Below are 24,264 nucleotides of genomic sequence, written 5' to 3'. Positions count from 1 at the left end.
AAGCATAAATGGAAACAAAAAGACAACAGCCCTTAGTGCATGTTTAGTTACAAAGACCAGAATGGCAAACAGGAAAAGGATGCAGATCTCCCAGTTACAGCACATAATTGGTAACACTGCAAAACACCCAGATGCTGGGCAGTCACCCTTTCTCACTCAGGCACCATTTAAAAAACCTCTATGCCAGCATATTACATACAAAATCCCATACAGTTAAAATAAGCGACTGAAAGTGTGAATGAGATTCTAATATACAGCACCTTCACACAGCCAAAGCTATTTTATTTTACAAGATGAGTCTTTTGCATTAATCTTTTTCTGAAAGCCCAGTAAAAACAGCGTGAACTACTTCAGCAAAATTTAAGAGACAACTTACAAAGTAGTATTTGCATAGCACTATAAATCTGCGTATTTGTTTGGGCACAGATCTTAGTAGAAACTACAGCAGGTGACAGGTTTGGGTCTTTCTGAATAGCTTCTTGTTTTTAACCAGATTCAGACGCATCTCTTCTGAACATCATAAAATCAAGTGTAGGAAAGAACCGTAAAAATGTACAAAAATATATACACATGCCCAGTAAATGCATACCCTGTGTACAGTGTTATTACTTGTTAGATTTGGCTACGTTTGACAGGTTTGTAACAAATGAATCAGGTTAAGGAGGGTGAGTTTTCTCAGAGAGAAGGTTTTCATTAAAGCTACAGTACTTGCTGGTGATCTTTAGGAGTAAGCGACGCGCCAGCTGACGGTGGCTGCCTGGCATTCAGGCAGCAGCATTCCCTTGTCACAAGGTACAGCTCTGGCAAAGCTGAAGCAAAATAACACGAGAGGACACTGCTTGGCTCTCTGCACAGATCCACATGCACATAAACAAAGGAAGCCTCTAGAACCATTTCACACCTTGGGGGAAAAGTAATTAATTTCTGATTAGCCTCTACTGCCCACTCTTCCTCCCTCTGTAAATTAGGTTTTAGTGTGACTGGTAAAGCTGTGTGTCTTCCTTGAAAATGCACATCAGTCAAAATGAAAAAAGAAATAAAACATGGAAGACTGCAAACTGGTAGTGGTAGCCCCCATACTAAAGAATACTTCCAATTTAGGTTATAAAAGTACCATTAAAGTCTGTTTTCTGGTAAAGTGTCTATTTTAAAAATACATTTCATCTTAAAAAGATAAAACACTGCTTCTGCTAATGTAAAGCTTTTCAGAAATGACAATCAGTTGCACTCAAGTACTCCCAACAGTGAGAGTGCACAAATTAACTTTCTTCACAGTTTCAAAGTCTCAAGACTGGCTTGTAACTACAGGCAGAACATTTTAAGAAATACAGGCAGCTTTCCATAGACCCAGAGAGGCCCAGGATAAGAGACACGACATGGTTGTCTTACAGATGCCAATCCACTGTCTTCCTAATTGCAAAGTATGAAATATTTTCATGACATTTGCTGGTGGCCACCAAATGGGGTGCAGACTCTCTAACACTGACTTCCAGAAAGTTCTCCCTCAAAACCATAGCAGGTAAAAAATATACAACCAACAATCTGCAAGGACCTTGATGCAGAGACTGCGGAAACAATCAAACTAGTCTTCAAGATAAATAGGGGGAAGTGTGGCAAGAATAAGAGTTGCCATCTGTAACAAGCCCTTGAAACAAATTCCAACCCTGATGACATGAATATTTTAGGGGTTACCTTTTAAGTTGTCACAAGGAAGTTTCACATTCATATTGGAGTCAGTTTGCTGCCCACATACACACTTCTCTCCAGTTTGCAAAACTCTTGGCAATGGCTCCATTTTCTCAGGGCAAGAATTTGGCCAGACCTGTTGGTGTTCCTGCTGCCTTCAGCAATGAGCCTTGCAGCTCTCACCTGCTGCCACCTGCTTCAGATCCTGGCTTCACTCAGTGCTGGCAGCCCATTATGAATCAGAACATTGAGAAATGTGGAAACAAGTAGCTGTGACGAACCTGGCCAACGTAAAAATTCAGTATTGCCATTATGGGGATGGGCTTCTTTCCACAGGAATAAACCAGAATGTGTAGTAGTCATCTGCTGCGAGCCAGGAATTTCACACCAAGTGATTTAAAGTGTATCCAGCAGACGCTGTGAGCTACACCACCACATCCAATTTTCAAAGGAAATCTAGGAATGGATTTTTCACTTTAATCTGCATTGGTCTCCAGCATCTGAATGAAACACTGGTGAGATCTGTCCAATCTTGGCCATAGACTTCTTAGTACATACTTCTCCAAGATGCCAAAATCGGTGAATATTATCTGCCTTCAGTTAAAAGCCTCCAACCCCACATTTCTTTAATCAAAATGTACACAAAGCAAAACCAGTTTTTTGGGGTAGTCCCAGACAGGAACACTACCTTTAGAAATTATCAGATGTACAGTGAGCCCTGCTTGGTAATTACTCCTAGTGTTAGTGAAGACCTTGTCCCAGCTCCCTTCTGTTGGTTTCATCAATGCCAGAGGGACCTGTTACCAGGTAGTGATGGCCTATGTGAGCAGGCTTGGGAAGGACTTATTTTCCCTAATGAAAGTTTGACTCTGAAGCAGCGAAGTTGCATTATCGCTTAACACAACTGTGTCACTTTGGACCTACTGAGCACATCAACCAGTGCAAAATGCAGGAAGACAAAACCCCAGCTACGTGAGACAGTTTCTACAGGACTGGTTGGACTGGAAAGCTCCAAGCTCCAGCTAAGAGGTTGTAACCGAACCATCTGCAGAAAATACAGGCGAGCAAATATAGACATCCATGACCGAGACCAAGTGGTATCACGTGGAAGCGAGCAGACATGCTCACTTTTTCTGTGAATACTAGGCAATTAGGACAAAGGTAGTAGCTATATTCATTGGTCAACAAGTAAGTGTAGAGCCCTTCAAGATAATTTAAAGCAGAACAAAGGAATGTTGCCCATACTTTTTGTGCCAGACAAAGTCAATTGCAAGATCACATTCAGCCCACAATGGGCAACAGAGAACTGTAATTCCTACTGAGCCAAGACCTCTGGATAACAGTTATCCAGTCCTTCTTCAGCATCAGCTTTTTGTGCCTTCCAAAGTGAGAGATGCCACTACTCCAGCAGTCTCCAAGCTCTCCCACCAGGTTATTAGATGTAGGTCAATGTGATGCTACCTTGGAACTGGTGATGAGAGCAACATGATTGTTCTTTACAACAATGTCAAATGCTGTCAAGGCAAAGAGCTTAGATGACTAGATGATCTTTTGAGGTCCCTTCCAATCTCTAACATACTGTGATCTGTCCATAGCAGTCTGAGAACCATTAATCTTCAGAGTCAATGCTGAACTCCATGGTAGTCAGCTTGCAAGTCCATACTGGAGAACATGGTATTTAGTCTAAACAATGAAACAGTAAGTGAAAGTTTTCAAAAGTGGAGAGAGAAAACGCTCCCATAGCTTTAAGTTTATTAAACCTAGCGTGGTTGAAAAGCAAAAGACGAAAAACGTGATATATTTTTGTTTATTATTGCTCTTAAAGGGCTTGGTAGTCAAATATACAAGCTATGTTCTATTAAACCAGAAGAAAATAAGATATAAAATCTATGCTCATTTTTCCAATCCAAGCCACCTGCTAATCTTCATTAGTGACATTAATTTCAGCTATTTCCAGTCATTTTAATTTATACATACTGTGTACATGTGCACGTGCGTGTGTATAAAAACCCCTATTGAAGAGATAAAATTCAAAATAAAGAGACTTGTGTTGGTTTTGTACTGTTTTGTGCCTTGCTATATATTTCAGTTTTCAAAATGACTACTGATATGTCTGTTTAGAAGAGCAAAATTTAAGTAAGTGACGATGTATTATATTTTCAAAAAGACAGCATGACCAATAAGTTATCATAAGAAAATATGAAATCTTGATTATTCTCCCCTTGATGTACATGCACTAATCCCATGATTCAGAATAGGGAGCTACATGCACTAAGAGGAGAAAAGAATCCTGTAAAGAGAAAGGTTATTAATTCCCCCCTCCTTTAAGCATCTCCCCTCTTCTCAGTATTAAGAAGGGACTTATTTTGTGAAATTATTTTCATGCCCATTAATATACTGCTCAAAATGTAAGTATAAAACATGTCAGTGGTCAGACTGCTTTGCAAGACTGACTCTGCTAAGCCAGTACAATTTATATAAACTCAGTATCATCTTCAGGAAGCAAGTGTACAGCATTTGTAACATATCTCTAAGCAGCAAGAATTATATCCATTACTGAATTACTTAAGGAAAGAGAAATAAAAGACTAAAGAAAAGAACAAAAAGCCCACTGCTTTTAGTCCTCCAGTTAAAACACGGGGAAATATCAGAGAGTTATCTTCATCAGCATTTGGAAGTCTAACTGTATTTAAAGTACAAAAACATTCAGCAAGGAAAAGAGAGTCCTGGCTAAGCTTTGTTCTCCTCAATTCCAAAAGCATATTCCAAATTCCACTAAGATTAACAACAGTTTTGCATCCCTATCTTAGGAAAGATTTATTGAGGGGACAAAGATGACATATTAATGCTGGGGCTACAAGTACAGTGATTCAGTGAGGATGAGTCTAATAGGACACAGACAATGTAGGTCATCCTTCAAAACCTCTTGTCGAAAAGACCACAAATAAAAATCAAGTGCCTGGCCGAACAGTGATTAATGACCCCAAGTAAAATATTTTTCTAAGTTACAAAATTGCTTTTCCAGTGTTTGAAAACAGGAAAACCTGCGGGATAAGAGGTTACATTCCAACAGTTACAGTAAATATGAAAAGAAGGTAAATTATTACTCTCTTATCTTGGCTACTAGAGCAAAGATGAAAATAAGAACCAGTGCTTTGATAATATCTGCTCTTTACAAAAGTGAGATAAGTAGTGGCAGCTGGGTTAAAAATACAGATCCCAAGAGTCAGCTTCTGCCCTCAGCTTTAGATCTGCAACCCATTTCACCAACTTCTGAGAATAGCCAAATGCAGATTGTGGCCTTCAGTCTTGAACATACAGGTACACTGGTTAGATAACACATCTGTTTGCTACCCATACAGCAGCAATCTACAGAAATCTCAGAATGTGTATCTGGAAAAAAGCACAGGTACAGCATGATTCTAATCTCTAATTTTCAGTGAAAAAAAGCCCCCCAAAAAGTCAACAAGCAAAACTAAAGATATTTAAAATCCCTGAAGAGACCCTACACTCCTTCTACTGCTTAACAGCACAGCTCACCTTGCAATATACTTCAGACTAACATCTAAAGCATGTCCAAGCAGAAAGTGCAGCACACCCTATCACTGCAGTACACAAGGCCAGTAAGAACCTGGCCCCATTTGAATTAATGTCAAAACTCTCATGAAAAGTGCAAGAAATGACAGTATTTGAAATCTGATTGCTACAGACCTCTCTCCTTTTCAGATTTTTGTAAAAGATGACATTTTGAAAACTATTGTGCTGATCTCTGCTGCTGCCTCCCAGTTTACTGAGAGAGGTTGGCTGAAATGGACTTTGGTGATAAGAGATTCAAATAGAAATAACAGGAGAAAACGTCAGAAAAATTGAATTAATTTCCTTCTTCACACAACTCCAAATTCCTCAGTCACCATTAATTCAGAAAACATAACAAGCCCTTAAAGAGAAACAAGATCATCATACATGTAGGATGTGAAACAGGGAAACAACACTCAAGACTGAAGTAATACTTTGAATTTAAACAGCCTTGAGCAATTAGCAGGAGGTATGATGAGAATTTTAAACTGATTTAATACTAGTGGATCTGTTCTATGGTATGTGCTGATCAATAACGCACTGCTTCCAAACTCCACTACCCATTCCCTCACATTAAAGAAGTTTTAAGATGTTGTCTAAAAATATAAAGTATCATTGTAACAGACAAATAGGATTTCATCTGCAGCCATGACAACACAGCCTTTCCAAAATTACTCTAACCAAATGAACATCCACAATTAATTTAAGAAGGGTTGATTTTCCTGGCTCATTAATAAAAAAAAGTTGGAAATCAACAAACATGTTGGCTTTTAGCAAGAGGAAACATTCAATGGCTCCTGTTGTAAAAGTGAGTGTAGTGCTCTTGACAGAAACGAGTGTATTCAGTCATCTGAAGACGCACGTGGCCATGGCCAATGCCCTCTTTTCTTCCCCTACTCCCAAGTCCCCTAACAAAGCAAGAAAAATTAGCTGCTTCTTTCATCCCACCCCAGATTTTTTCCCACAGTTTGACTACAGTAATCCTTAAACAGGCAGAAAGTTGATGCGTTCTCTTCAGTTGATACCTCCAACTTCTTCATTCTTGGCTCAAGTTTTATTCATTAATATTAGTCATCAGTTATTAAGAAAATACAGTTTCTAAGTGTTCATTGTTGTTTTTTAACTGAAGTTAACCGGACACCATAGTCTGGTTATATGTGCTGAATTGCAGCTGTCAGTTATTTCTTTTTCTTGAATTCCTGGTTGCCATAGCTGGAGCCTTTTTCTATTTCGGTTACTCCTATCAGTCTACGAACTCCAAAGGAAGCTTTAAAATATAACAGAGAAATAGGGAGTGTATTAAAACCAGTTCAAGGATTCAGGAAGTAACAAACACACAGGCATAACCAACATAAGTTAACCTAATCCTGAAGACAGTAGCTGACTACAGACCAACAGTGTGTTGTATGAGGCTGCATATGGATCACAGGTCAGGTATCACTAGAAGAGGAGGACAACCTATATTTAAAAAGATAATTAATGCTTCTATGTTGATTAACAGGACATGTAGTGTGAACACTGAGGTATATCCCCTTCCCCAGCCCCCATTTGGTTTTGGTATTTGGTTGTGGGCTTGTTTTTTTTTTTTCCTTAGGGTTTTTTGTTTGGGAGAGTTCGGTTTTTTTGTTTCCTGTTTGTTGTTTTTGTTTGTTTGTTTGTTTTGTTGGTTGTTTGTGGATTTTTTTAATTCACAGGCAAGGTGAATGAAGGCAAATTAAAAGTATTTCCTCCTTCAGGAACCATAATAATGGGCTACAAGACTCACTTGCTACTGATTGTGATAGATATTGCCCAAGATATGAAGGCAAGCCTGCCTGGATTAAAGCTTTCAAAATATAAAAATGCTATACAATATAAAGACTACAGTCATCAATGATTTAGATGAAGGAATTGAGTGTACTATCAGCAAGTTTGCTGATGACACTAAGCTGGGAAGAGTGGCTGACACGCCAGAAGGCTGTGCTGCCATCCAGCGAGACCTGGACAGGCTGGAGAGTTGGGCAGGGAGAAACTTGATGAAATATAACAAGGGAAAGTGTAGAGTCCTGCATCTGGGCAGGAACAACCCCAGGTTCCAGTATAGGTTGGGGAACGACCTGTTAGAGAGTAGTGTAGGGGAGAGGGACCTGGAGGTCCTAGTGGACGGCAGGATGACCATGAGCCAACACTGTGCCCTTGTGGCCAAGAAGGCCAATGGCATCCTGGGGTGTATTAGAAGGGGGGTGGTCAGTAGGTCAAGAGAGGTCCTCCTTCCCCTCTACTCTGCCCTGGTGAGACCGCATCTGGAATATTGTGTCCAGTTCTGGGCCCCTCAGTTCAAGAAGGACAGGGACCTGCTGGAGAGAGTCCAGCGCAGGGCGACAAAGATGATTAAGGGAGTGGAGCATCTCCCTTATGAGGAAAGGCTGAGGGAGCTGGGTCTCTATAGTTTGGAGAAGAGGAGACTGAGGGGTGACCTTATTAGTGTATATAAATATATAAAGGGGGAGTGTCATGAGGATGGAGCCAGGCTCTTCTCAGTGGCAAACAATGATAGGACAAGAGGTAATGGGTACAAACTGGAACACAAGAGGTTCCACTTAAACTTGAGAAGAAACTTCTTCTCAGTGAGGGTGACGGAACACTGGAACAGGCTGCCCAGGGAGGTTGTGGAGTCTCCTTCTCTGGAGACATTCAAAACCCGCCTGGACACATTCCTGTGTAACCTTATCTAGGTGTTCCTGCTCCGGCAGGGGGATTGGACTAGATGACCTTTTGAGGTCCCTTCCAATCTCTAGCATACTGTGATACTGTGATACTGTGAGCACCAAATGCTCATCTGCAAGCCCCATCCAGATTAATTAATACACAGAACTTGTTGGAGGTAATGCATCCTGTTACGTGTCACTCTGGGCTTAGTTTTGTCTTTGCTTTTATTACCTGCTCCAACAAATCCCAGGAATGCAAGGATGAGGAGAGGTGATCCACTTGCAAAAACTCCGAAGCCAAATGTGAAGAGAGGAGAAAGAAGAACTGTGGCCCAAAAAAGAAAGTTTAGGAGCGTCCATGGTCTCCTACGAGGTTTAAACTGCTGGCCAGGAAATATGCCTTCCTGATTATACATCTCTTGCAAAGCATCCTGGGACAAAGAGAAGACAGGAGAAAACAGGTTCATAATGTTTGCACACCAAGTGATCCAAGACTAGTCAACTGTAGGACAACATCAAGGACAGTATCTGTGGTAAATACCCAGCCAGAGTACACAGCGTCCATTTCCATCTGCTGTCATTTATTTGGGCATTTCCGCTGATCACTGAGGCCACTGTATAAGCTCTCTGAAGGCAATCTTAGCCACTATCAGAAACTGACATTGTATCAGCTTCTCCATAACAAAATACCTTCACCTCTTCTCTTAACTGTACAGGAATTTAGGGCAGTGTCAGGCCAGAGGCTAATTCAGACACTACCTGCCTATTTGCTGAGTGCTTTTTCTTCCTGTTTTTACTTCCAGAAAGGTTAGCAAAGCACAGCAGAAAAGTGCTGTATGTACAGCCAGAAGAGGAAGACAAAGCACAAGCTAACCAGCAGAGGCAACACTGTGCTAGCCATAACCCCAAGTCTTCAACAGAGCAGCTGCATACTGAGCTGAGCCTGCAGAGAGATGCAATCATGAAATGCGTCACTCAGAGGAGCAGAGTGCTCACAGTCTTCCCTAAGTTTGTAAGAATGTTCTGTAAAGTTTCCAAGCCGTTATTAAGGGTGGCTCAAGTTCGGCTATTTCTTATTTTTCCCACTTAAGCTGTTTTACTTTTTAGCATCCCTTATAAAGGCCTAAGAAGCACAAAAGGTGTTCCTTGCCAATAACACATTGTTTTGAGGACATATCCTCTGTGCAGGAAGAGTATTTCAAGAATTCCAGTTACAACATGTTGCTACCACCATAAGATCAATATATAAATATCCACATATATATGTAACATCTCCACAGCAACAGCTCACACCAAAGTTGAGCAGAAGTACAGTCAACACCAGCAAGAACACCAAGCCCTCCATCTAGAAGCAAACCAGAGCATTCTGCCTAAGGAATAGCACCAAAAGCAGTGAATGCTCTGTGCCACATCTGCATTTACTGATTAACAAAGCAGGAGCCAAGCAGAGGAAGGCCACCTCTGTAACATACACCTTAATGTTCCAGCCCAGCAACGTCAGAAACCTACAAACTAGTTTGATATGCCTGCTAAGGGGAGGTGGTGAGATGATAGCTACTGCTCTTTGCGAGATAATTTCTCTCCTCTTAATTAAAGCTTAGATATTCAAACAAATTAGGTTGAAATGAACAAAGTGAAACTCAGAACGATCTGTTGCCTACCTACACACTAAATATAAGCTTGGAAATGCTGCAGCACAGGTCATCACAGCAGAAAGAAGCCCAAGATAGTTAAAGCTTCTGTGCTCCTCTGTTTTACCACAAAGACAGGCAACACAAAAATCAAGATACACATTTCAAGTTCAACAATCCACCAATTAGGCTGGGCAACATGAATTACAGTTCACTTCTCCTCCCCACAGAACTGGTAAATCTGTCAAGAAATTAACTACAAAGGAAAGGACAGGGAAAGAAAAGGGACGAAGAAAAGCTTTTGGCTGTTTGAAGGCATGCTGGCTATGTGCTACACCAGCCCCTGACAGCAGAACCCAGGGACTGTCCATACCATGTCACACACCACTGCAGAGGCGTTAACAGGAAGCAGAAGGAAAGAAACAATGGAAAAAACATGAAAGCAAAGGACAATTGCAACTAAGAGCCGAGATCGCCTGTCCCTGATAGACAGTTATCGCTCTTCTTGGCTGTCTAAAAACACCCACAGGGAGAATGAAGCTTTTACAAACGTATGACAGAGACCCAAGAGCTGGAGAATATAAAAAGACAGTGCATTGCTATTAGTCTTCTGCAACTCAGGCATATCTCTGAATCCCATTGTGCTTCCTGGCAATTTGATACTTACTCACCAGCCAGCCTTCTGTGGCCAAGGGGTTCTTCTCTACTGCTCCTTCCAGCAGTTTGAGGGATGGCTGCCTAATTACACATAATATTTCAATCTCTTCTCTCCATCCAGTGAAACAGTGTGCATTACTCAGTGCCTTAATACACTACCCCATGAAACTCCCAAAAGAGAAGAAAAAGCAAAGCTGTTTACCTTTTCCTGGTAAAGCTTATGAAGCCAGTTTGCAGCTTCCTTCTCATCTTGAGGGATATCTTCAAGAGGAAACCTCCTAGTTTAGTAGAGAGATTAAAAAAGAAAAAAAAAGGGAAAAAAAAAGGAATTAAGGGGAAATCCAGGTATTTGACTTTTTGATCTCTACTAGGAAGATTCAATGACGGGGATAAGCTACAGGTGTTGTCACTGATGGCAGAGGTCTTAAAAGCAGAAAAGACTTAAATTTTTTAACACCTGACTCTCCATCTAAAACCTCAGGTTCCTAAGACAAAAGAAACTGTGCAAGCTCCTACCAACTTCAGAGCAAAGTAAAACAACCCTTTCCCATTCAAACATTGCTCTTTCACTGGAGCTGCCACTAGCTGATTCCCAGTGGGCTCAGACTGAGGCACCCAGAGCTTGGAAAAGACAAAAAAGTGGCAAACCCCAGGATACATTTTGTTAGTGAAACCACATTTCAGATGGATGGACAGGTGGTTAAAAATTCACTTTGTACCACTCATGGTACATGTACCATGTATGGTATATGTACCACTCATCACACATGGAAAACATCTTCTTCTACAGCTGCTGCACTTGGCTTTCCTCACATCTCCGGCCCTACAGATTGAGGCATGCACTTCTGGGTGCATACAAAAATTATGCCCAGCTCCAGGTACTGATCTGACCTCAGTGAGAACAAGCACCGTGTAAAAGCCTCTTTCTAGTGGTGAAGATCCAATCATTTTCCTGCATTCTTTTATTTTCTAAAATGAGCCACTAACACACTCACAAAAATGTATCATCTCCTTTCTCAGTGGCATACCTCTCAGTCCTGGACCAATTCAGAAAGAGGTTGCTTGTTTTTTAGAGGGCAGGCACACATCTCACCCACAGCTCAAACATAATGACAGTACCTGGACTGTATCAAGGCCCTTTTACAGCAGGGTGACATCTAGGAGGGCTCTAGACACAATGATCCCACATGCAACTTACTTGCTGCTGTTCAACCAGGGAATATATTTTCATAGTATGTACTAAAGCCTTGAAGTCTGCAGCACTGAGGGAAGATATTCTAATACATTTCTCATCATTTCGGTATCCCATAAACCAATCAGACACCAGATTTTACAGATTTTCTTTCATTAGCTCTAACAGGAGGAGCTGCTCAATTCATATAAATAATGCTTAGTGAAAATGCAGTAGAAAGTATCACAGTATCACACAGTATGTTAGAGATTGGAAGGGACCTCAAAAGATCATCTAGTCCAATCCCCCTGCCGGAGCAGGAACACCTAGATAAGGTTACACAGGAATGTGTCCAGGCGGGTTTTGAATGTCTCCAGAGAAGGAGACTCCACAACCCCCCTGGGCAGCCTGTTCCAGTGTTCCGTCACCCTCACTGAGAAGTCATTTGCTGAAAGCACTGTAATAAAGTTGTCACTGCATTGCTATCACCACTAGAGGGTACTCACAGCAATAGCATCTGGTAATTCAGCTGACTTTCTCTACAGCCAGCCAGGAGAAAGACTGGATCCTCTGCAGCCAGCTAAGTTTCTTATCTCTGCACAGGTAACTGCACACACATATACCAAGAACAAGAGCTTACATGCTTTCTTTGTCTGAGCTAAGCTGAGTCTGTTGCCACATTATGGACATATTCAATTTTCAGCAAAAAGACTATAAAAATAATTTCGTTATTCTCACTGCTTCCTCTCTAAAACAGAGAAAAACTTCAAGTGTAGAAAAGAATTTTGAGAATGTTGATTCAGTCCACAAACATATTTTAGTTCAAAGTTATCTGAACATAGCAGTTTTTTTGTTTAGTGGTGTACGATTAATAATTGTACCTGGCAATATCATCCTCATCTTGAACCCAAACCTCTTCTAAAAAACTACTGAAAACTGGATTTTTCTTCTTTCCTCCCACTACCTCACCAATAAATAAAACCAACTTGCATCTCCATTAGCAAGTCATAAAAGACTTAACTGAATGCAGCTGCTCTTCTATGTACAATTACAGAAAAGTACATCCATGCATGTGTGCCCCAGATCTAGCTAGATGTGCTACACGCATCTGCCATCAGTACAGGATTACAGGTGGCAACGGCCAGACCAGCTGTTTTGCTAGCTGCTAAGCCGTCTGCTCACTTTCCTCATCAGGAATAAGTCTGGCAAATGTAAATAGTTAAAATTAAATCACTTGCAAATGAGTGATCCCAGCTCTCTCCCCATCACCTCTGCAGCCTTCTTCCCAACTGAAAGGTTAAAATGTTGCAGTATCTGGTAACTGGAACACATTTCTGTCCCTTCCCCATTAGGGCTGCAGCACTTTGCCTCCCCTGAGATAGCATTTCTTTCACAAAACTCTTGCTGCTGTACCTCAGTACAATGGATAATCAGTGTCTTGTTCTACAAAGTCTTTCACCACTAAAACAGGAAAGGACATTTCCTGTAAACCTGAATACAAGTCAACATGATAAACCATGCATCTTAGGGCTCACCTCCATCGTTACATGCTCACCTTACACACATATCTGCTTCATATTTCTTCCCATAAAGAATTCCTAATAAAGATGGGTTCTTGTTTCCTCTGAAATTTAGTGTTACATCATATACTGCTGAAACTGTTGTAAAAAAGAAAACATGGCTGTTATAGCAATTCTAGCAACCACACTGCTGGTATCCTTGCATGAGAAAGCAAAAGAGCCTTGTGCAAGCCTTGCACTAATGACATCAGGTAGCAGCGCCCTTCACTACATTGTGTTTACATGTCGTATTTATGTGCATCAGACACTTGACATTTCCATCTCCTTAGCACACGAGTTATCAAAACACAAGACAGACTTGACCAACTAAGCAACAGTGACATACATGAAAGGATTATAATTTTTTACAACTGGTATCTGAGAGTTATGTGGCAAGTTACAAACTAATGATTGATATGCTGAATGCTTATCACTGCCAACTCACTAACTGCAATGGATCTAATGAACAATAAGAATATACTACACTGTGCTACACAGAACATACTAAGCAACACGTTACAATTACTGCAAAGACCAACTAGTAGCTTGCCAGTACCTGTTCCCCTGAGACACTGGACAGCAGTGGTGAAACCTTTGGTTCTGGGCAACAGGTGGTATTTCAGTTTAGGCAACCCCTTGGATTCAGCTACCTCCATACTGATCCGATGCTTGGTCTCTGTAAAACGGGTTCCTTCACAGTACAGGAGAAACTAGTACAAGGAGACAAAAGGCAAAAGCAAGGACATCTTGAGATCAAAAGAAACCAAGCAGAATACTTAAAATCTGTGTAAGATAAATATTCCCCCCTGCATGCACACACACTTCAGTTGTCTCATCTGATCACCAATTATTAGGCATAAGCACCACCTCACAACTCATTTACAATTTTATTTAACAACACTGGTACCAAATTTAAGGCGACAAAAAGTCTAAATATGGTTTATACCTGAAACTTTAACTTAAAAAAAGAAAAATCCCTGAAGGCTTTGGCTGGCTGGTAATGGACTAATCTGCAAGTCAGAAAAAGCAATCCAAATATCAGTACATGACTACTTTAGGAAAAAACATATTAATCACTAGCTACCTCATTTAAAACTTGTATAGTACAACCGGAATTACTCATCTGAAAACAAGACTTGTTTGAAAGCTTTTCTTATTTTTTTTTTTTCCATTTGTACCAGTTGTGTTCATGAAAAATGGTACTTTTCTCCAAAATATTTACCTTGTTCATCTTGTAGGACACTATTCTGATTGCAATACCCTGAGTAACTACTAAAGACTTAAACCCTCCCATATCAACTTCAAGTAGCAGAAAACGTCCATCTGTCCTCCAGCCTCTATATGGCCCGTGCTCTAGTTGAGAGAGAGACCAGAAGCAAGGCAAAGCCAAGAGCAGTCAAACAAAGCTCTTCTGAGGCCCCTAGCATGAATTTCTGTTTATCCCTAGTCTTTCTGAAAAGTGGACATTGCTCCCATTGCACCATTAGAACCACGAAGCCATAGACACTAGAGTTAGACCTGCTGAAGCACAGTGAGAGAACAAGAACCAGTCCTGCAATCTTCATGTGGCCCTTCAGGCCATGTTCCTCATGAAAACCTGACCAACCACCACCAAGTGGTGAGGACAGCACAAGGTAGTACCACAATCTCAACCCCAATCTGCAGTGGGAGAACTATACCAAGTTCTCACCCTCTTCTACTCAATGGCACAGTGATCCTTTTGGACCAAATAAGCAAGAGAGGTCCAGACTATGCATGGCAGTGCATGTGTGAGAAAGACCTCCCCAATGCAGGTTGCACAGACAGTCCTAATTATGGCATTTAGAATACACAAAAATGATGGAATTGATCTACTCAAGTCAATTTTATTCATTATTTAAATTGCCAAGCAGGAAGTCTTGATTTAAATAATCAATGCTAACTATATTTTGCATTTACATTTTCTAGTTGTTTTCCCTAGAGACTTGTCCATGTTTTTCAATCATAGAATCATTAAAATGTATAGGTTTGCAACTAGAGTTCAGTCTTAAGATTTTTTAATTGGTTGAGTTCTTCCTTCTTTTTTCAGCCCTAATCAGAAGGATACATTAAATGTAGTTCATATCTGTATATTCAAGCAAATAAGTAGTTTAAAATACATTCTTCAGATTGTTATTTTTTGTATCTTTTTTATATCTTTGTAATGATAGAAAAAAAATCACAAATGACACATTCACAATTTGCTAGTTAAGGCTTACTATTTCACTATTCATTTTAACAAGCTGTACTGGATAATATTGAAAAATCACTTAAAATGCACAGAAAAAGCATCCTAAAATGTTTTATGAGCCAAATAACTTTACAAGCACTACTATAAAAGCAAACCAGTAAATTTATCAACACATTTTCATTCAAAGCAAAAATAAAAGTTAATAGGTTGATTATACCACTGTGTAGCTGCAGTAAAAGCTAACATCACACATAATGAAACATAGATGTTTCACCCTTGACTCAAATAATGTCAAAAGAAAAAGGAAAAGCATCACTGCAAAAGCAGATATAACCTTGCCATGTGCTCTCATAAAGACATTTTGGGAAACCTGTAATTTCACAGATCAATGAACATGCTAGCAAAACTCCTATCAAAATCCATGGTCTCCGCATCATCCCCACCCAAATTCACTCACTTCTCCAGAAAAGATGGTTTCGTTTTCATGGTTTTTTAACCTACCTCAGAAAATGTAGCTTAAAGCCATATAGATTTACTAGTCAAATATGGACTGGTTTTTTTTTTAAACATAAAAATAAATTCAGATAAAATTAACAAGTATTACACAAGCCTGATTTATAAGTTATCATCAAATTTCTAAACATCTATGCAATCTTCTGAACTGTTTCCCAAATGACTTCCCTTAACAACAGGCAAACGGAGCAACACTTTACCAGCATATCCAAAAGACCTCAGAGCATGAGTTTTCCTTGGCAACACTTTAAGAAAGCAGTGAGCAGATCTTCTTCTGATACATAAGGCTACAGTACCACTGAGTACCTTCATCACCATTTCACTTCTAGCAATTGATACTAGAGGAGGAACTCAATGCTTACCCACATATATTCAGGATAATCAGCCAAGCGTTTTAATCCTTCAATAACTGTATCTCTGTCTTCTTCCCATTTCCTTTTGCAGAAAACAATCTCGAGGAAGTACCACGTCCAGCCAATTAGGGGCACATACAGTAGCTCTCTCTTAGCAAGGACTTTAGAACTCTTGGAAAGAAACAAAACAACAATCCAAAAATGTCATTTGCTGATTTGTACAATGAGATCAAGGACATTAAAGTTAAGATGATAAAGAGTTGATGGAGTTATATCTGGAAATTCAAATGCAAAGATACTGTATAGAGAGGAGTTTTAAACTGACTCCAGATGAAGAGAAAGCTCATGGCCCAACGTACCCCTAGCACTCCAAAGCGCTCTGTCATAGTCCAGCCGCACAAGAAGTCAATTTCAAAGTTGTGATTCAAGATAATGATGACATGTTCCTTCCCAAAGGTGTTCACTGTGGCCTCGTCTGAGAACAGGGTGCACTCTGTGCCTGACCACCATTCCAGCAGCATTACCAACTCTAACAAACATGACAAAGATGGAGAGAGGAGTTAGGGGTGCTGCTTACAAAAAGCTGTTTAGTATTTCCTCTCCAGCCCCATTCAGTGCCTAGTCTCCTCTGATTCCCAACAACACTATCACCTTTTCAATCCAACCCAGCATACACAAAGTGAAAGCTTGGACAGGTATAGACCAAATCACATTACCATCCTCAAGCAGTATTTAGGTCACTAGATGTATACATTACGGATAATTTAGCAAGTTTTTAACAGTGACAAGTTTGGACATTATATTATGAATGCGAAATTTCATCATCATTGGAAAAAACCCCTGAACTTTGTGCCTGGAAACAGGCAGCTCAGCTGTTGATTGCTCCACTAAATGAGTACAGTTTGTCCCAGGTGGAATACAAATTATGCATAGACACAGCCTAAGGCTGTTACTCAACATGAAACAAGTTTTATGGAGGTAAACAGACTAATAAAGGCTTTTTAGAGGGATACAGTGCCACAGAGATTCTGCAATAGATTTTAATATTAAGACAGAGGACTCTAATAATTCTGTATTATGGTCATCAACACAGAGTCAGAAGCACCAGAGAATTGAGCTAATTTATCAAAATACCTGGGCAAAGACAGGAATGGTAAATTGTGTCTTTCTTTTACTGCAAAGAAAGAATTAGCCCTTTCATCTCTGTCTTCTCCAGCTTTTCAATACCCCAGCATCTCTCTTACTCTACCCTGAATATTTCACTTGTTACCCACTCTTCTAATTTTCCATCTCCCCTTTTTAATCTTAAAAACTCCTTCCACTTAAATTCAGCAAGCATTGAATGTAGTTGCTATGGTTAGCCTATTTCTCTCATTTCAGCACAAGGCAGATGGAAGGCATCGCTTGTATCATGGGACAACTATAAAAAGTATGAGAATAGTTCATTCTTCCAGTAGGAATACTTGCTTCCATGCAAACTGTAGTCATTGGTATTTTCTCAATTCAGTGAGATATGGATGCAATCAACATTGGGTTGCACAAATATGGCAGTTAAAAAGTTCCAAACCTTGTCTCATTACTAAGACAAACTTGCCGGGAAAACGCTGCCCCGTTTTCTATGTCAGGTTCTGCCATGTGGTATTTCAGCTTGCTGTTGGGAGGCCCTGGTTTTGCAAAATAAGGCAGTGTCTCCCTACACAACAGCTTCTGATGAGTGGGATTACAGCAGGGTAATCTAGACATACTACTAAACAAGAGTGGGTCCAATTTTGCAACACATCAGGGAGAAGGCAAACACAGTATTTAGGTGAATGATAGGGAAAACCAATCCTGGTCTGACAAAGATATATAGCTTCTCTAGCATTATTTTTTTTCACTTGTATTCCCTGTGTGGCCACTTATTTACCAGGTTAGCCCCTGTATCATTTTTAAGACTCACTCCTTTGGAGGCATGACACAGTTATGAAACTTGCTGATCAAGACAGTGCAACCCCAGTCAACTGGAAACACAGCTGAGGAAAGACAGTATCAGAGTTTATATCAAACTAGAGGTTTCTATCGTTGCTTTCCAGCTTTGACTCCTTTGCAAATAATGTGATCACTTACCTTTCCTTGCTCTGGTTATCCTGGCTCAGTAAAAAGGGAAAGAGGACAGCAAGAGTGTCCTTAGTTGAGAGGTATGCTCTTCCACCAAGCTGGTGGCCAAGAGAACAGAAAAGTGGTACCAAACACGGTGTTGTACTCAGCAATTTTCCCTTTCCATTGCTGTCCATGTACTAAGGAGAAACATCTCCAGTACCTGCTACAGCTGCTGCACTTTCTTACATTAAATAAAATAAAACGGGTGTGTTTCTTCAAAATCAGAAAAAAAAAAATAAATCTGCAGGTGTGGATGATTTTCTGCAGAGCATTTCTAGTATCATTCACTTTCAAATAACGGAGGAAGCTTTGCTGAGAGATTTGCCAGAGTCCACACTGAGAGAGGAGAGTTAATATGCCAGAGAATTAATAAGAGGAAACAGACTGTCTTTTATAAGTGTACTGATAAATGATGTAATTGTAACCAGGAGTGGGCTTATTTCCTTTTTTTTTTAGTGTGTGAGTTACAGCTATTTTGTGTGGCATCGATCCTTGCTACAGCAAGCCCATCCTTCTGAACAAAGGTAACACTTGCACTGCTTGGGATACCTCCTGCAGAAGACAAACATCTTGCTACAGCAAACCTTGTCTTTCATCCAGGGATCCCACACGCCACACAGAAATAAAGCAAACAAGAGGCACAGTGCACCTCGTGGTTTAAAGTACTAACATTTGTGAGATTATTTTTGCAATCAGATTAAACTCAACGCATTGCGCTCTCCAAAGGCATGAGTCATCTGAAAAGAGCTGATCTAGGAGAGCTTGAAGTACACACTACCCATTACAAATTAGATGTGCTGCAAAGGGTTTATTTACATTGAGGCCAGAGCCTGACACTTTTCTCCACAAACATCTGCCACTAACACTGGCTAGTCTATCTCCTCCTCCTTCTGAAGCTGTGCTTCATGTATTTGAGAAGAGGTACAGTAAGAATAAAACCTGGTTTTCAGCTGGCTATAGTACACAGCCACATAGACGATCACAATCACCTGCATATCTACCCCTGCACAGCAATCCCATGTTGGACAGGTGGAGCAGCTTCTGTTACAGACAGCTCTGACATGAACGCCTTCATCTGAAAGCTAGACAGCTTGGGGTAAGCGAGCAAAACGTTGCATCTAGAACAGAACACCAATCTACAGGTTCGTTGTCAAAAGGCTTCCACATAATGAAATATTTCATTACGAATGGCAACAATTGAAGTGTTGCATTTACATGGCTTACTTAATTCATTATAAATCACAATTGAAGAGCATATCCTGTCAGCTCTTCCATTACAGGGCATCAGCACTCTGCAATCCCCTATTACATTTATTACAGTAATTTTCACAGTTTAATTTCTCAATAATTTAATTTATAATAGGCTATACATGAGGGGTTATTCTAGGTACAACCCAATAAACTACTCAGCTTCTCCAAACCTTTTTGAACAATGGTGTACGTTATTTCCTGTCTGTAGAAGATATAACAACATTTAAAACATTATTTTTTCCATGCACAATTCTACCTTGTAGAAATCAAGGGTATGAACCTATAAGCCTTACAGGCACAAGCAGCTCAGTTTCTCAGAAAAGCCAAACTATCAATGCAACGATAGTTTTCAAGATGAGATAAGATTTTAGATTATTTAAAATCACATTAAGAAATTCTTACAAGCAAATAAGAAATAAATCCCATATACCCTCAACTCCCCTCCAACCAAGCTAATCTGAAGTTTCTACCTGTAAGTTTTTCCATCACAATACTTTCTTCTCCTGACAGTTTGCCTGTCACTCTCTATTTAATTTCCTTTCTCCCATGCTTCTCAGACAACATTCTCAATAGGTAAGCCAAAAAGAACAGAAAGAACATGGAGAACAAGCTTAAAAATAAACTGAAGTAGGTATTTGGAGAGTTTGTATTGATAGTGCTTCACATCCATGATTTAAGAAATGTGGGTGCCTGTCAGTGGACTGCTCAACTGTAATTTAAATACTCATTTAGGTGACTCATTTACCCAAAGTGAGAGTTGGATGGTGAGCACTAAGGTAAGTGGCCATGCATACTGGGAGGAGATGGAGAATGGAAACGAATTAGATGATTCACTGCTGAAACAGGAGGTGACACATGGACTAAGGAGCCTTCTAAACATCCATTTCAGAAAACCAATCCCCTGTTAAGTTGTATAAGAAAAACCGGCATCTATAGGGAAGTTTTGCAAAGGTCTGAAAGAAGAGAGCAAAGCAGCTGCACTCACTGTAGAGCCATCCCACGGGCAAAGGGAGAAAAGAATGACAAATTGCTCACAAGAGGAGATACTGGCATCAGAGAAGGACACTGTAGGGTGTAGGAGGACTCCGAAGTTGTCACACGGTTCAGCTATAGAGGCAACTCACTAGGTACTTTAAGACAGACATCTCCATCTGCAGACCACACAGCTGATTTGGGCTCATAAGTAAGTGGTCAATATGGCATGTATGCTTAATTCCTGAAGCAGTCTCTGTGAATTCCCCCTTCCCCATCACTTAGCAAAGGGTCTGATGCTGGATGAAGATGATATTGAGACAGCAATTCCTACCAGTCAAGACAGGGTTGGGGAGGAGTTTATCTCCCACTTTTTTTAATAATAGTAACAATATGTACCAGTCCCTTGACTTCTGTATGTTTTCCCAGTATTTCAGAAAAGGTGGCTGCTTTGAACTGCTCTGAAAGAGTCTACTTACCACTTCTTTCTCCCCTGTGTCACAGTGTATATACATATACCTATGTATACATATATTTTTCTTTAATTTACCAAAATAGAAACAAAACCCACTCCCCTCTCCAACCCCAGTGTTCACATCCCCTTCAAGCATACTCACGGCTCCAAAGTGAATAGGCAAGGCGACAGTTTACTCGTCGATAAAACTGCTTGTTTATGGGCCAGAGGACTAGTGTGCATAGTTGAATGAAGTTAATGATCAGTCCACTCACAACAAAGACGAACCCGATGAGGAGGTGAACTATGAACTGGGTCTTCAGAAAGGCAATGAAGCCCATGATAACCACTCAGAAGCGTTTGCAAGGGCCGTCACTCAGAATAATTGTCCTGAAAGAGAAAGAGAAGAACCAAATGGAGACTGGATTTACAAATCCTGAGGAAGGGCAAAGAGAGAGCCCTGAAACAGTCCGTGCAACTTCAACAACAGGAACCCAACCCAATAAGCACTCTGCTCTCCAAGCCTGCCTCATTCAGGTCTTCACACAATAAACTGTTGATTGTGCAAGTCACTTCCAAAAATAGGAAGGAATCATTATTTTCAATTTACAGCCCAGTAAGAAGATTATTTTTTGCTGAAGATGAATCTCACACCACTCTTCAAACAAAGGTCGTATAATTGGACTTAATGCTGGGAGGAACACAGAGCCCTGCACTCACAGTGAAGCAGCTGAGCTGGATGGGTTAACAAGCTACACAGTGATTGCTGTGCTTTCTCAGGTTGCTGTCCCTGAACTGCAACAGGAGCCTTAGTCCCCCTCTCCCAGTAAATGGCATGCTGAGCCTCTGGAGCAGCATAAACTGACCAATGCTTTCCTGGCCTGCCTTCAAAGCCACCACTCTGTACATACTTCTCCCAAATAAGCACTGAGAGAGGGCTGCTGGGGCTACAGAGACTTTGCTTTGACTAGAAGAGTACAACAGTCTATCTGGGGAGCAGGCTCTTCGTCCTAAAGTGAATTTGGGGATAAAAAGAACATGGCTGCTCACAAAGATGTCACTCTGGCAAACACTTAGGCATGGAAATGGAAATTCAGTATTCCTACATCCAAAACCATGATGAAGCAAGTTTAATAACTTCTCATTTTGTCAAGCCATAGTTCCATGATCAAATATACCAGATAACCGGGGGGGGGGGGGGGGGGGGAGTAAAATAATAGAAAAACCTTAGGCTATGTAGCAGTACAAAAAAAGGGCTTATGTGCAGAAACTTGATTCCACCAAATCAGCTCCAAGCATGTGTCATATTTTTACCAGGTGCAGAAAAACAGGCAATGTCTGAACCAGCAGAAAGTCACAGTAGTTTAGACAGACAAGTCATATTCAATACAAATCCTGCCAGTACAAAGCTACCCCAATAAAACCTATTTACCAAGCCACCAGACCGAGTGCATTACAAACCTCATGTTATCTGGCATTGGCCATTTTGACCTGCTGGGTACAAGAATCCCTGCAACTAGGCCAACCAGGTTGTCAAACCACAACCTCAATGTCTCACCCAAACCACAGACTCAATGCCTCATCCTGAAAATAAAAGCATAACCCAGATTTTCTGCCACAGCAAAAGTTTGCTAATAAGTGTTTAGGCTCAGCTTTTAAAAGCACTGCAAATGACCAGACCAACCAGTAGATGGTAACAAATACTTCTGACAAGCCAGGCATTTGAAGGTGATGCAGAAGTCCCCGATGCCTGAAAATAAAGCACCTGCCAGAAGTGAGGAACCAAACCATTTCCATTTGCCACCTGCTTACAGTATGGTATTATTTATAAAACTCAACAGCAATTTTACTTGTGAAAGCTTATTTTCTACTGTGTTGTCCACAAATCAGGTATTGCCTTTCAAGGCACAGAGTGTCTCACTTTTGCACAATTAAAATCTATTTGCATTGTTAGTAATCTATCCACTTCAGAAGCACATTACGGAGGGGAAAAAAACGTCTGTTTCAATATAGCCAGTACTATGCCTACCACAGAAAGCAAAGCAAGTTGAATAAGCTGATATTGGAGTTTGTGATTAATAGCTTGAATTCTGCCAATGTTTTCCTGTAAGAGGTGATCCTGCTCCTCTACTCTGCTCTCGTGAGACCTCACTTGGAGTATTGTGTACAGTTCTGGTGTCCTAAACATAAAAAGGACATGGAACTGTTGGAACAAGTCCAGAGGTAAGCCACGAGGATGATCAGGGGACTGGAGCACCTCCTGTATGAAGACAGGCTGAGAAAGTTGGGGCTGTTCAGCCTGGAGAAGAGAAGGCTGCTTGGAGACCTCATAGAATCTGAATCTGAATCAGTATCCAGTATCTGAAGGGGGCCTATAAGGATGCTGGGGAGGGCTCTTCATTAGGGACTGTAGTGATAGGACAAGGGGTAATGGGTTCTAGCTTAAACAGGGGAAGTTTAGATTGGATATAAGGAGGAAATTCCTTATTGTGAGGTTGGTGAGGCACTGGAATGGATTGCTCAGGGAAGTTGTGAATGCTCCATCCCTGGCGGTGTTTAAAGCCAGGTTGGACAAAGCCTCGGGTGACATGGTTTAGTGTGAGGTGTCCCTGCCCATGGCAGGGGGGTTGGAACTTGATGATCTTAAGGTCCTTTACAACCCTCACTATTCTATGATTCTATGACTAAAAATGAAAGAAACATTTCTTCCACTAATAAATTATTTTAAGAACAACTGTTGGGAAGCAGAGACTTGTGTTTAAAAATAAACAAGTGAAGCCCTCCTTCCTCTCCCCTCCCAAAAGCTTGCAGGTTACAGCTGTGTCAAACAGCCAAAACACTGTACCACCATTCACATGTACCATATGGGGAGGCAGCCATGGTACTCGGTGTTTGAATCCCTAATACAGCAATGGGCTCATTTTTCTTTGCCACTGGCACATTCTATTAAGTACTGCCACTCATTTAACAACAGGTTCTTCTTCCAAGATCAGGTATTCTCTTCATCTGGTCTCTCTCAAAGTTTGTTTTCAAACAAACCAGGAAAGAACAAATCCCCCCTTTGTTTTTTTTAAATCTCTACTTGCCTCTATCTCAGTCGTTAGACCAGTACTTAACTGCCTTTCAATGCACAGTTTAGCCCCCCCCAGACAAGGGCCCAGAGCACACACAAATGGCATGAGGAAAAAGGGGAATGTCAAGTATTATCCTCAAACAAAATGGCTTCACTTCCATAGCCTATTTGCTTTAAGTGAAGTCTGGAGCACTCTAGTATTTGTCCCTAACATTAAGGACATTGCTGTATTACAGATCCAAAAGGATACCTACCTTTTTACCATACAGAAAGCTGGAGACACTGCAGCATGGTGCTTCTCCAGCTTCATTACATGTGGAAAAACAGGACTTC

The 24,264-nt window shown here is 40.7% G+C and overlaps 1 protein-coding gene across 1 annotated transcript; it reads right to left on the bottom strand.

Annotated features, from left to right (window-relative positions):
* Positions 1-6,440: 6,440 nt before the first annotated feature.
* On the bottom strand, positions 6,441-21,199 carry AGPAT3 (1-acylglycerol-3-phosphate O-acyltransferase 3; the record flags this gene model as incomplete). Its single annotated transcript, XM_080614207.1, has 8 exons — positions 6,441-6,529; positions 8,182-8,380; positions 10,440-10,515; positions 12,964-13,066; positions 13,524-13,677; positions 16,052-16,213; positions 16,402-16,571; positions 21,022-21,199. The coding sequence occupies 8 exons, from the start codon at positions 21,197-21,199 to the stop codon at positions 6,441-6,443; spliced, it is 1,131 nt and encodes a 376-aa protein (XP_080470333.1).
* Between the last annotated feature and the right edge of the window lie 3,065 nt (positions 21,200-24,264).

Source organism: Psittacula echo, assembly GCF_963264785.1.
Source record: "Psittacula echo genome assembly, chromosome: 3".
Classification (NCBI taxonomy): Eukaryota; Metazoa; Chordata; class Aves; order Psittaciformes; family Psittacidae; genus Psittacula; species Psittacula echo.
Note: the sequence above shows the minus strand (reverse complement) of the source record. Positions and strands in the feature narration are given on the sequence as shown.